The 14,176-nt window shown below is 41.4% G+C and overlaps 1 protein-coding gene across 1 annotated transcript in view; it reads left to right on the top strand.

Moving 5' to 3' along the window:
* Positions 1-12,909, top strand: part of Cd84 (CD84 molecule) — a 43,829-nt gene extending 30,920 nt beyond the window's left edge. Inside the window, exons 3-7 of the mRNA XM_059280349.1 lie at positions 3,778-4,029; positions 4,390-4,521; positions 8,955-9,046; positions 9,941-10,003; positions 10,553-12,909. Coding sequence (XP_059136332.1) covers positions 3,778-4,029; positions 4,390-4,521; positions 8,955-9,046; positions 9,941-10,003; positions 10,553-10,615 — 602 coding nt within the window. The 3' untranslated portion in view covers positions 10,616-12,909. The remainder of the gene's footprint in view (positions 1-3,777; positions 4,030-4,389; positions 4,522-8,954; positions 9,047-9,940; positions 10,004-10,552) is intronic.
* Positions 12,910-14,176: the final 1,267 nt, after the last annotated feature.

Raw genomic sequence — 14,176 nt, 5'->3', positions numbered from 1 at the left:
AATGTTCAACATCCTCAGGAAATTCAAACCAAAATTATTTTGCGATTCTATTACACCTATCAGAATGGCTAAAATCAATAACACAAGTGACAGCTCATGCTGGTGAGGATGTAGAATAATAGAAACACTCCTCCATTGCTGGTGGGAGTGTGAACTTGTACAGCCACTATGAAAATCAATATGGTGGTTCCTCAGAAAGTTGGGAATTGATCTACCTTAAGATCCACTTATACCACTCTTGGGCACACACCCAAAGGACAACTCAAATACCATAGGGCCACTTGCACAACCATGTTCATTGGTACCCTATTCATAATAGCCAGAAACTGGAAACAATGTAGATGCCCCTCAACAGGAGAATAGATGAAGAAAATGTGTTACATTTACACAATGGAGTACTACTCAGCTGTTTAAAAAATGACATCATCAAATTTGCATAAAAATGGATGTAACTAGAAAAAAATCATCCTGAGTGAGGTAACCCAGACCAGAAAGATATTACAATATGTATTCACTTATATGTGAATATTAGGCATTAAAAAAATGATAACCGCCGGGCGGTGGTGGCGCACGCCTTTAATCCCAGCACTTGGGAGGCAGAGCCAGGCGGATCTCTGTGAGTTTGAGGCCAGCCTGGGCTACCAAGTGAGTTCCAGGAGAGGTGCAAAGCTACACAGAGAAACCCTGTCTCGAAAAACCAAAAAAAAAAAAAAAAAGAAGATAACCAAGCTACAGCCTGAAGACCCAGAGAGATTAGGTATTGTGAATGGCCTAGGAGAGACACATAGATCTCCCTGGGAGGGGGGAAATAGAATAGATTTGTGGGTAGACTGGAGGTTTGGGAGATGAGAATAGAGACAGGAGGATCAGGTAGTGAGTGAGAAAAATGGGGTTGAGAGAAAGAATGCAGGGAGAATTAGCTGGAATTGAGGGGCATTTGAGGAGTGGTGTAGAAACGTAGTGCTGTGGAAACGTATTAAAGTATATGAAGGCTATCCTAATGAATTCTCCAATAATGAGTGAGATGAAGTACACCCTTCAAGGCTGGGACTTGAATTTTCACTGTCATTCAGACTCCCTTTTAATGAGGACTTTGGTTTGATTTTCCACAACTTGAGCTCTGTGGCTGCTGGAGAGAAGAGTCTCTTCCAGAGCACCCTTAGAAACCTTTAGACTATTTATGTGCATCTGGAGCTGATCAGCTTTATCATTAAGTTCATTGTTTTCCTTCACCATATTCTGAGATGCTGGAAGTTGGTTAATTTTAGCAACAGAGTTCATTCTTATCCTTTGTCAATTTATCCAGAGATGCTAAGAGCAAACAAAAAGCAATATAATTTTCCTCATTTTCCCACAAACTGTCAAAAGTTTTATATACAGTCACCAAATCCACTGCCACCCATGATTAGTGAATCAGAATAATCAAATGTACTTGTCTCCTTAAGTTCATAAAATAGTTCAGACCATGGACTTTTAGTACTCTCTGAGCTCCTTGGAGAGGCTTCAGTAACTGAGGAGGGTTCAGTACTTGTAGGTATTGGCAAATTGGAAAGCCTATTCCCAATACTTAAAATATTCGTCTTTATACTTCTGTTATTTTAGAACCACTTCTGGTACCAAAAGCTGTATTATTCAGGGTTCTTTAGACTCTAGAGTCTAGAGTAACAAAACTTATAAAATGAATCTCTCTGTGTTGAAAGAGGATTAGAATGACTTACAGGCTGTTTTTCAGCAAAATGAACAATGGCTGGCTATAAATAAGATGTCCAAGAATCCAGAAATTTCCCAGTCCACAATGCTGGATGTCTTAGCTGGTCTTCAGTAGATGCTGGAATCCTGAAGAAGTAGGCTCTAGTGCCAGTGGAGGAGTAGACTTGCTAACAAGGCAAGAGAAACCAGGCACATAGTAAAGCTTCCTTCTTCCATGTCCTTATATAGGCCTCCAGCAGAAGGCATGGCCCAGATTAAAGATGTGTCTTCCCACCTCAAGATCCAGATTAGAAGTGGATCTTCCTACTTCAGATTAAGCAAAATTCCCTCATTGCTGTGCCCTCCATTTTTGAATTTTAGTTAATTCCAGATGTAGTCAAGTTGACAACCAAGAACAACCATCACAGGGTAGAGTTCTTCTTCTGTCTTAGTCACTGTTCTATTGCTGTGAAGAGACACCATGACCAAGCCAACTCCTGTAAAAGAAAGCATTTAATTTGGGCTTTGCTTATAGTTCAGAGGTCTAGTCCATTATCATCATGGTAGGGAGCATGGCAGCATGTGTGGGGCTGGAGCAGGAGCTGAGAGCTACATCCTGACCCACAGGCCAAGAGCCAGAGAGAAATGCTGGGCCTGGTGTGGGCTTTTTGAAACCTCAAAGCCCACCCCCAGTGACACAATTCCTCCAACAAGGCCACATCTACTCCAACGAAGCCATACCTCCTAATCCTTCTAATTGTTTCAAATAGTTTCATTCCCTGGTGACTAAACATTCAAACATATGAGCCATTTTCCTTCAAACCACCACACCTTCAATGCTCATAATTTTCAGATTCAGTCTTTTTTGGTTTTTGAATGGTTTAGTAGGTGTCCCAGGCTGGCCTCAAATTCATAATCTTTCTGCTTCACACTCCCAAATGCAAAGATTATAGGCACTCATCTGCATGTCTAAATACAAGCAGCTTCATTGCTGGGACCAAGGGAAAAAAATGTTTTACAGATACTGGATCAGTAGAGGGTTTTGTTTTATATTCATGATATAATGGCTACAAACATGATATGCTTTTTGATATAATGGCTACAAACATGATATGCTTTTAAGTTTCATCTGTTTTAGTATCTTTCCTCTATTGGTTTCTCAAGTGTAGAGCATCAATGACGAAAAGGATAAATCAAGCCCAAAGTTACATTTCCAAATTTCTGTGGTTTAAGAACTTCTGCCATGACTAGTTTCCCCTCCCTCTACTCCTACCAGTTCCTCTCCACCTCCCCTCCCTTTCTGTCTCAGGATATATCAGATAAGAAAAAAATATATTTTCAATAAAAGGGAAAATAAGCTGGGTGGTGGTGGAGCATGCCTTTGATCCCAGCACTTGGGAGGCAGAGGCAGGTGGATCTCTGTGAGTTTAAGGCCAGTCTGGGCTACAGAGTGAGTTCCAGGAAAGGCTCCAAAGCTACACAGAGAAACCCTGTTCCAAATAAATAAATATATAAATAAATAAATAAATAAATAAATAAATAAATAAATAAATAAATAGGAAAATTGAAAAAAATAGATATGTATATATGAGTGTATACATATATGCATGTAACAGCAAATAATGAAAAAATAGGCCATGAGTTTGAAAATGGAGAGGTATATGGAAAGGTTTGGAGGGAGGAAAGGGAAGAACAAAATAATATAATTATATTATAATCTCAAAAAGCAAAGAAAACAGTTCTTGTGAAATGCTTAATGGGAGTGACAGAAAAATAAATAAATATAGAAAAAACATTTAAAAACCCATCTTCTATCGCTGATTTTAAGATCTACAGCATTGAAAGGACATACTTATTTATATGTCATTACAGAGCATGGATATAATTTGTACAACTCACTGCCAACACATAAACTATAATAATATATCAAAAACAATTTAAAAATAATTAAGTTGTTGTCATAACTTAATTTTTAATACTGTGTTTAATATCTATCATACAAATTCCTGAAAAGTTAACAATTGATTCTCAGGAGGTTATAGATGCTGGTTTTAGCTCATTATAGGCTTGTATGTTTTCTCCTCATAGCTCGGCTTGGAAAACCAAAAATTACACAGAGTTTAAAAACATCTGCAAACAATTTTTGTAATGTCACACTGACTTGCTCTGTGGAGAAAGAAGAAAAGAATGTGACATACAGTTGGAGTCCCTCAGGAGAGAAAAGCAATGTCCTTCAAATCTTCGAGTCCCCCAAGGATCAAAACTTGACTTACACATGTACAGCCCAGAACCCTGTCAGCAACAGCTCTGACTCTGTCACTACCCAGCAACTCTGCACAGGTAACCAGCTCCGTCCATCTCTTCTGGAAAGCATCAGAGATCACTCTGAAAAGCTTCAAGGCTTACCCTTTGACTAATCTTTACATGTATGTGCCTCCTCTATGCTGACACTAGCCCTAGGTATATCTTCACCCAGGTAGCCTACTGGGTGAAAAGACCAAAGCCTTCTATAAAACACTAAGCATTCCCAGGTATTTTGAGGAGCCCCTGGTTGACTCTGATTCATATTGTAAGTTGAAGAACTTTGGCACTCTCTGAAGGGCATCTCATTTTGACAGTGGCCATGAATATGGACAATCCTGCACAGAATCTTGGCCCTGTATTCTGATAACTAAGACTCACAACAATTTCTATTTCCAGACAATCCAAGTGACCACCTTCGCCCTCGTATGTTGCTAAGTGGACTGGCGGCTCTCCTGCTTATTCTCATTCCATTTTCAGTATTTCTGTTGTATTGGTACAAGAGAAGACAAAAGAGGATTGACCTGGAAGGTAAAATGTGAGAATGTGTCTTCTTTCTTCCAAGGAGTAAAGTCATTTATTTAGCTGGGATGGAGTAGAGAGTATCATTTTGGGAACCATAGTAGCAAGCCAAAGGATCAGGGGTAAAACTGTTTACCAGTCTAGAATAAATACACACACACACACACACACACACACACACACACACACACACACAAGATTTAACAAAGAAAATAAGCTACAAGAGAGAGATGCAGTAGGTAGTCTCAGAGAGAGACTATTCCATGAGAGAGAATGGAGTTCTTTTCTAACAGTTAGAAGAAATTATTTGGTCTTTTGTCTTATCTTCCAAGACATTTGCATGTGGTCCATATCTGGGCATCTCACTATCTTGTTAAGTAGTAAATTTTACAATATCAGCTGTTTTTCTTAACACTAGACATTTGACTAATCATGAGATGTCACAAGTCACTGAGGTCAGGCCCCAAGGGTCTAACCGTTAAAGGGTGAGTGTGTATGCTTTTGAGGGAGGGGACATTTTGTATTTATTAAATTATTAAATATTTATTTACGTGTGTATACATGTGTGTGTGCATGAGTGTGCATGCACATATGAACACCTACATGCCTGAAATGGCCAGAAAAGGGCATCAGATCCCCTGGAGCTGGAGTTTCAGGCAGTTGTGAGTCACCCAATGTCGGTACAGATGAACTCAAGTCCTCTGGGAGGTGAGGCAGGTCTTGAACAGCTGAGCCATCTCTTCAGCCCCATCTCTACCCCTCACCCTATAAATCAACAAGCTCAAATAACTGACAAGAGAAGAGAGTCTTTTTTTTTTTTTTTAACTAGAGCTGCTTCAGAGCTGATGGGGGTGACAAGGGGCACTGGTTGGGGCTTCTGATCTGCCATAGGGTTAAAGAACCATAATGCAAAAAAAAAAAAAAAAAGGATTAAGTAGTAGTATAGAGGAAAAAGTATCGAGAAGTTCAAGGACAAACTAAGGAATCATTTATTGACTGAGAGGTCATCATGATGGAAAACGGTGCTAACATTGATGATAATGGTTGATACTCACAAGACAATGCCTTGTGGAATTTAAAGGCTTCTAATCTGAAGGATATCAATTATACCAGAAGGCTAAATAAACAAGGACCAGAAAGAATAAGAGTTCTGCTGGTGAGCTGACCCAGGAAAGGTAATAAATGGGAAATTCAGCCCCATGTGCCCTTCAAAAGGAATCATCCTTCAGAGGCTGGCTCACTTTGTCTATTTAATCTATACATATACATATGTATATATGTATATAAGTGTGTGTATATATGTGTGTGTGTTCATTTAATTTATAGGTGGATACATAGATAGATATAAATATATAGAAACTCCTGATCATTAAAGACTGTGTCTCATAAAGAGAAGAAAAGAGTCTGGGATTCCTGGTCTAGTTTTTGAAGGTTTTGTTTAATATCTAGAGAGGCTTGGTGTACATATGTATCCAAATGGTGCAAAGGTCTCCATTAGCCACGTTGTGAAGGGGAAGAGTTTTCTCTAAAGAGAAGATGGCTTTTCATTCTTCCATGAATTCCCTATATGAAGTTCTTAGGACTCTGTGAGGGAAAAGGACCTGGATAAGGAAAGGTGGTGGTTGGAGAGAACTCCACATGTAGAGAGGAGGGAGTGAGCCAAATAAAATTTAAAGGAGAGGAGGAATCATAGTTGCTAGATGGAGTGGCTGGTGAGCAAGGGCTTGAGTCCAACAAAGGAAGGGTGATCAAAGATGTCCTCTGTGGTTGAGTGTCGGAATGTGGTACAAGAATGGAGTCACCTGAGGAAAAGTCTCAGTGCTTACGAGAAAACTTCAAGAAAACAAGACAAGAGTATTGTGACTCCAGCTTCTTTAAAACACAGAACTGTTCTTAGAATGTGCTTTTGTGTTCCTCCCAGGTATAGTGGATAGGAGAGAGTTTGCTTCAGATTATTCATTACAACTGGCGATTGTTATTTGTTCATATGCTTCTATGGGAAAACATGTCTTTGCCACATATGGCTTGTCCTTGTGATTGTACACTTTACTCAGCTGACTCTTCTTAACCTTCAGAGTATAAAATGTCTGAGGCTCTGAATAAAGCTGGCTATTGCTTGACCCTTAAGTCTGCCTCATTTTTAGGCTCCATGCTTCCAGGTCCTACCACCTCTAGAGAGCTGAACAGTCAAGTTTAAAGGAGATGGACTAGTGTGAGATTATCTAGTAAGACAATACAACATCCATCTTGCAGCTTGAGGCACTGTGATGAGGCCATAAAGGCTTAAATAGAAAAGATCTATGCCCTTACCTAAATTGTGACAAAAGAGGTGTGATTTTAATACCCAGTTTTATAGCTCAGTGTGCCTTGAGGTGATTAACATTCTTGATCTGAGAGTGTCTATTAAGGGGTAAGTTTTATTGCAAAGTAAAACCAAGGGACATATTTTTCTTTTGATAATCTGTGATTCAAATTTCTTTTTCAGAATACATCTCAGGGCTAAGTCAGAAGGAATAATGGGCATGAGACCTATCATGTAGGTTCTACCAGGGGTGAAGTTTTTACCCAGAATGCACCACGTGTGGGAGCAACAGAACTCTTGTGTCAAAGACAAGACCTGGTCACACTACACTGACTCAGTGGAGGTAGATGTGCTTGTAAACTAAGGTTTCCCTTGAGAATAAAGACTCTCGGGCTGGAAAAATAATGGTTCAGCTGTGAAAAGGCTGGACTTAACAACCAAAATATAAGAGAATAGAGACTCTCCTGGTTCGTGGAGGTTAAATTTGGTTTCACTCAAGAGTTAAATCTCTCCAGCTAGTGAAGCCAAACCAACCTTGAAGGTAAAATTTTACAATGTCACACTTGCTGTGGATTGGTCATAAGGGAAAGAAGGGGACTCACCATCCAGGAGAAAACTAGGTTACCTATGGGTCTTTTGGATCGGGAAGTATTGACAAGAGTCAGAAATTATAGGGGAAAACACCGTTAACCACTGGCTCTGCTCCCACCTGCTCTGGAGAGTAACAGCAATGCCTGAATGGGGAAAAGGAATGAGAGAGGAGAGGAAAGAGTGAGTCCTCACCATATGTGCACATTCACCCTGGACAAGCTGCTGCTGCCCACTGCACTACCCTTTGAGAGTGAGGTTCCCCTTCATTCTTACAAACTGTAAGGGGGCTGTTCTCTTTCTGATTTCCTCATGTCCTACTAAAGTACACCCTTGATGTATGAGTTACTTTTCCCGTTACTGTGACAAAATACATGTAGGGATGAAATCCCACCTTGACTATTATTTGGCCAGTTATTTTAGCTCTGTAAGATTCCATTTCATCAGCTGTAATGAGGATTACTGCATGTACTTATTAAGTAGACTACACACATGCAATAGTCAGCCTGACCCCTGGTACATGGGTACTAGGTAAGTGTTAGTTCCTGGGTGTATAATTGGCAGGCCTGAGTATGGTACAGAGGTGGCATTCTAAGGGAAAGGTTTTGTGACATGCATCATAAATCAAATGAATTCACAAAAGGGAAATACCATCGTCCCTCAGGCATGATCTCCAAGTTTAGTCATAGAAACATCTGTCTTCCTCTCACAACCAAGAGAGTAAGGAGGAGAGAGATAAACAAAGTGAGATAGATGGAGACAGACTATTCTTTGCATCCACAAATAAGATTGAGAGTGCTTTGTCTGGCTCCCTCACCACGTCTGGGGCAGAGACAAGACTAGCTCTGAAATACTGAAGCCTGTGATAATCTTGTATCCAACCCATTATTTGTACAAATTTTGGTGTCCTGTAATAAGAAGGCACAAAACTCTGGCTATCTCTTTTTAACTTGAACCTAAAACACTGTGTTAATATTAAAGAAAAAGAATATTTGAGATTAATGCCTCATCTAGCTCAGAAGTGCTTGCAAGTAAGGATCTATGCACCCTTTCTTTGTTTCTCTGGGGCCTCCAATGGAGCCTGGCACACACGAGAAGCTTAATAAATACTAAACTATCTTGTGAATGTTTGTGGTTTATTTGGCTATGCACCAGGATAATAAAGCACTGACTAAAATTAGGATCAATCAAGTTAAACAACTAAGATCCTGACGTGGAAAGTCCACTAGCCATACAAGGTCATCAATGCCAGAGCTCTCTTTGAATTCCATACAGGACTGGGGAAATTCTCTTTAGGCTAAACTAGACCTCAGGAATAAAAAAGAATTCCCACTGGGCTTTAGGGGAGACTTGAACAAGATGTGTCCTATTACACATGCAACCCTTGGGATGGGAAGACCATCTGAGGATCCAAGCACCCTTCTCTGTAGGGTGAGGGCCATTTAACCTTTGGGTTTTATTTCTTTTTCACAGAAAGATAAAATAAGACTAAGAAGTCTCTAAAAAAAAATCTATCTTTCACAGACTGTTGTTCTATGTTTATTTGTGGCAGGTGATGTCTCAAAGGGAACAATATATGCCCAAATTTCAAGAAGTGATCATCCCACAGAGTCAAGAATCTATGATGAAATCCCTGAGTCCAAGGTGAGCTGGTGCTACTCATGAATACACCCTACACCACCAGCAGACTAGGAGTCTTGGACAACAATTGCTCTCTATTTGCCATTGCATAGAAAGAAGCTACAGCCAAGAATCTGTAGGAACCAATCAAGAAACACTATGCTAAGGAAATGATGCCATGGATCTCCCCACGAAAGCAAACATAGTCCATTGTCTCCTCATGGCAGCCTCCATGGTATATAAGACCCTGAGTTTCACATGAAGGCCTAGCTGTGGATTAGATGTGATTTGTGTCTAAGAAGCTCTCCCTAGAGGGATCAAACAACAAAGAAGTCCTTACTGTGAGATGAGGGATACTAACGGGTTTCCAACAGGGCAAAGTCATTGCTAAGGTTGTACCAAGGACACATAATAGACACCCTTGAAGTACACTAGCTGGTCTATCAGAGGCTTGTTTTCTCAGACTCTTTATTCATCTGACCCACACCTTTTGCCTTCTGTCTGCCTGTTGTGCCTCACCTCCACCAAAGATCACCTTCTCTGTCTACACAAGCCTGCTCCCTTGGGGTCTCCAAGGACTAACAGGAGACACTCAGGGTTCTCTGGTTAGTTTGACCCTGCACTTGAACTGTCAGGGATGCTATAAGAGATTCACATAAGTTGCAGAAAACTAAACTCCCAACTGAGCAAGACTCAGTCTAAACTACACAGAACCCTCCTCTTGGCTCTTGGAGGTTTTTTGCCAACTGCCACCCATTCATCCTTACCTCTAATTAACCCAATCTAAAGTTGGATGGAACAAGAGCTGATGTTGGAGGCTATACAGTAAAGTCGGATCAGAAATGGGTGATGGAGAGGGTGGAATTAGGAAGGTTTGTCTTCTGCAATCTCACTGAGGAGAAAGTATTTCTTTTCCAGGTGATGACCCACAAAGAAAAGCCAATGCACACCATTTACTGCTCAGTGCAGCTTTCTGAGAAGGTAAATCCTGTATGGCTTTTTGCCTCTCTTTTTCCATTTGTTCTATCCACCCTGGTGTATCCCATCCATCAATATTTGATTGAAAGTCCAAGTCTCCTCAAGGTGATGGGAAAGTTGTTCACAGCGTCCTAAGTACCAGATCACGTGAGACATTAGTAGGGATGAGATGCCAGCAGTTACTTGTCTCTATGTGGGGGTGAAAACAGAATTGTTGGAGAATAGAAAGCACTAAGACTGAACTAGGAACAAATGACGCAGCCTGGATGTTGCTGGAAGCCTAACAATCAAAACCAGTTTCAAATACTCCTATTTCCTTCTTATCTTTTCTGGCCTAAGAACTTCCCTGAGACTCCCAAATGGGGTGGCTGGAGCAAAGGCAAAGGGCTCACTAAAGGAAATAGCCTTGCCATCCAGATTTTCCAAAGCACAGGGGAAATCTAAGACATCACCCTGTGCCATTTTCTTAACTCTCCTGGTACCTCATGGGATGGGACTTACCCAGGCACACCTTATAGCCAACATGTTTTCACATTTCTCTCTCTTACACAGGTGCAGAAAAACAGCACAAAGGATGACAGCCCTCCCAAGACTCTGGGTAATGAAATTGTCTAGGTGAGCAGGCAGAATTCTCCCACTGAGAACCGAAGTTACAACCAGCGATAGGGCAGGTGTCCTGGAGACCTAGACCTTCTTTGGCTATCCCTTATCAGGACATTGCAAATCACCATATCCAAACACACAAGCAGAGCAGGAAACCTGTTGGTGGGCACTGATGGTACCCAGATGGACTTATGGACACTTGCCCTTACTTACCAAATCCTTTCTATGTGAACGGCAAGAAATACCCTAATATGGTGCCTCCCAAGCTTTATAACATCATGGATCATATGAAGTTATTTTTATGGCACACTGGATGAAATCATCAAGGTTGCTCATGTTTAAAGAAGACTGGAGATAGCTGGAGGATTCTCATGTCTAGATATAGCATCACCATCCAACAGCTGTGGGGAGATACCACTCAGTATTTTGGACACCTGGAACACACCATAGCATACCAGCTAGATGTTCTGTGCAGATGCCACATGTGTAAAGAACCCTGATGCAAGGCCTCCACCAGTTGCTACAGACCTTAAGCAACTTAGGAAAGACATCCTTGGAAGATAAGTAATCCCTCACTTGAATGCATGGTATGGAAAGCCAAGTGTAGGCTACATGGCAACCCCTACTCATTCCTCAACTCAGGAACCATTATTCAGGACACAACTGTCACTATTTTTTAGCCCAAATATAGGTGGCTATGCTACCTGGAAAGCTGTGAGTTGTGGCCCTAAGTCAGGCAGATACATTCTCTAAGTGTAGCATTATAATATATTCTTTCTGTAAGGACTAAGACTGCTGGAGATCTTCAGAAGCCTCATAAGATTTCTTTTCTGGCCAGGCTTTCTTTCCCTGTATATTACTTCAGTCAGCCTCAGCAAGAAGACACCATGCCCAAGAGCCTTACTCACCAAAAAGAATTGGCCAACTACATTTCTGACGCCCTGGGAGAAGTGGGTGCAACCAAGCCATCAAAACAAGAGATCTTGAAGATCGCAGTCATCCACGTATTGGGGAACCTGAGAGGTGACAGTACAGCTGCTGAAACTGGGTTCCTCCCGGCTCCTGTGTTTCAGCCAGCTCAGAGAGGCATAGGGTTCAAGCTAGGATTGAGTTCCTTCACCCCAGCACCCCTACACACTCAAAAGCAGCTAACTAGCCATGAGGAAGAATCCTCTAGCTGGACAGGACAGCATGTGATCATTTGAGGACATTGTGATCTTTTGCGTCAATCTTTACCAGCTAAATCTCCAATGCCCATGAACAATCCCAGACTGCACAGCAGGAATGAGCTGTATTTAGGTATAATAAAATTGTGTGTCTCACAAGGGTCTTGGGCATTTGAAAATGTGAGAGGTACTGCTAAATTGTCCTCTGAAAAGGTTAAATTGACTTTTATTTCCAATAAGTGTGCTGGTGTCCATATATCTTTGCTCTGCCTATCTGACAGGGGAATTTTTCTCCTGTATTCTAACCATTTGTAAGTGAAATGCAGCTCATGCCCAAATGCTTATTGATGACTGTATTCATTCTGTGTTGAAAATCTGTTGATACCGTCAGGTCCCAAAGAAACCTGGGACAAATGGATAACTGAGGTTCTATTAACATACCAAAGAGCACACTGGCCAGGCTCACTCAGTACCTGTGACTCCTCTCTACTCTTCTCATCCCTCCCCCTAGCCTAACTCTCTTCAGTCCAGGAGTACCACTTCCCTTCCCCCAGCCTCTGATTCCTATATAACCCAGCCATTTGGCAATTGCTCTCTCTTGGTTATTCTCTCTGTGGGTCTGTCTCTCTGTAGCTCTCTGTCTCTGTCTCTGTCTCTCCCTCTCTGTCTCTCTGTCTCTCTCTGTCTCTGTCTCTCTCTCTCTCTCTTTCCTTCCTACTCTCTTGGTCCCCTTGGCCCTCTCTCTTCTCTCTTTTCTTCCTCTCTCACTCTACCCTTCATTCTCTCCTTTCATGGTCTGGTCTATTCTGCTGGTTATGTTCAATCTGCTACTTTTTCTCTCTGCTCTGAACTCTTCCAGATGCCTCTAGATGTACTCTCCCTCATGTCACAATAAAAACTTCTCTCCTTCTCCTCAACCATGCCTAGGAGCAATCATGTCCTCATGTTCATTCAATACCTTCTGTTCATTTCCCTATTTGTTTGTTTACAAAGTGTTCTCTTGTAAGAATTCTCACTATATGGAGGAGACAGCATTCAGAATGCTTGAAATTGTCCAAGAACAAATTTAATAAAAAGCTTTAAAAAGTAAAAAGAAGAAGAACAAGAAGAAGAGGAGGCTGAAGAGGGGGAGGAGGGGAGAGGAGGAAAAGCAGAAGCAGAGGAGGAGGAGGAGGAGGAGGAGGAGGAGGAGGAGGAGGAGGAGGAGGAAGAAGAAGAAGAAGAAGAAGAAGAAGAAGAAGAAGAAGAAGAAGAAGAAGAAGAAGAAGAAGAAGGGATCCATAGAGCATTCTAGCACCAATTACTGTTTCTAGGGCTGAAAGGACCCAAAATATAAGATGACCATTATATCTTGCTGCTATGGATGTTTGATTGATAAATAAAACACTGATTGGCCAGTAGCCAGGCAGGAAGTATAGGCGGGACTAGCAGAGTGGAGAATTGAGAGAACAGGAAGGCTGAGGAGGAGATGCCAGCCTGCCATCCAGGGAGCATCATGTAAAGGCAGCAGGTAAAGCCACAGAACACGTGGCGACATATAGATTAACAGAAATGGGCTGAGTATAAGTGTAAGAGCTAGACAATGGTAGGCCTGAGCTAATGGCCGAGCAGTTTAACTAATATGAGCTTCTGAGTGATTTTTTTTTTCTGAGTGATTATTTTATAAGTGGTTGTGGGGTTCGTGGGGCTGGACAGGACTGGAGAAAACTCCAGCTACATTTTGCCCTTGTCTAACTGAAGAGACAATTCCAGCACTGACACTAACTACATCTAAGTCCTAAACTGTAACATGAGCTAAAACAGAAAAGACCTAGTGGAGGTACAAGCCTAAAGCCAGACCTCAACACATAGAAGGGAATGTGATAGAAAAGGCAGGGACTCCAAATGAGGGAAGCAGGAAAACTAACCAGGGGTCTGCCCCTGTGGGAACCTCCTCAGATACACCACACATGGTCTCAAGCTCCTTGCTCATTTGTAACACAGTGCCTCAGCCAGGATATATGGCCCCACCCTAGTCTACTTACATGTCCTCCAATTCCCACCTCAAATGGTACCTCCTCTATGAAGCTTCCCCTGGTATAAACTATTAAAACATTTCACTTTTTCTCCCTTGTTGGTCCTTCTTTCACTTTAACTCATTTCATTTTTGACTTAGAGAAGAAGTAATTATTTGTTTTCCTCTGGGTGTCAGACACAATTTTAAAAAAAAAAATCTGTTACTTTTATTTATTACTTAATTTCCATTTGCATTTGCCACAACCCAACGTAACACATTGTAGCCTGTGTGAAAGCAATAAATGCTGTTGGATAGAAATCCAAGTGAGGCGTCAGCTCAGAAGACACACGTTGAAAGTAGAGATAGATAGAAGCCAATAGACATAGAGGAACCAATTTACACTCAACATTA

The sequence above is a fragment of the Peromyscus eremicus genome, chromosome 15 (genome assembly GCF_949786415.1).
Source record: "Peromyscus eremicus chromosome 15, PerEre_H2_v1, whole genome shotgun sequence".
Classification (NCBI taxonomy): domain Eukaryota; kingdom Metazoa; phylum Chordata; class Mammalia; order Rodentia; family Cricetidae; genus Peromyscus; species Peromyscus eremicus.
Note: the sequence above shows the minus strand (reverse complement) of the source record. Positions and strands in the feature narration are given on the sequence as shown.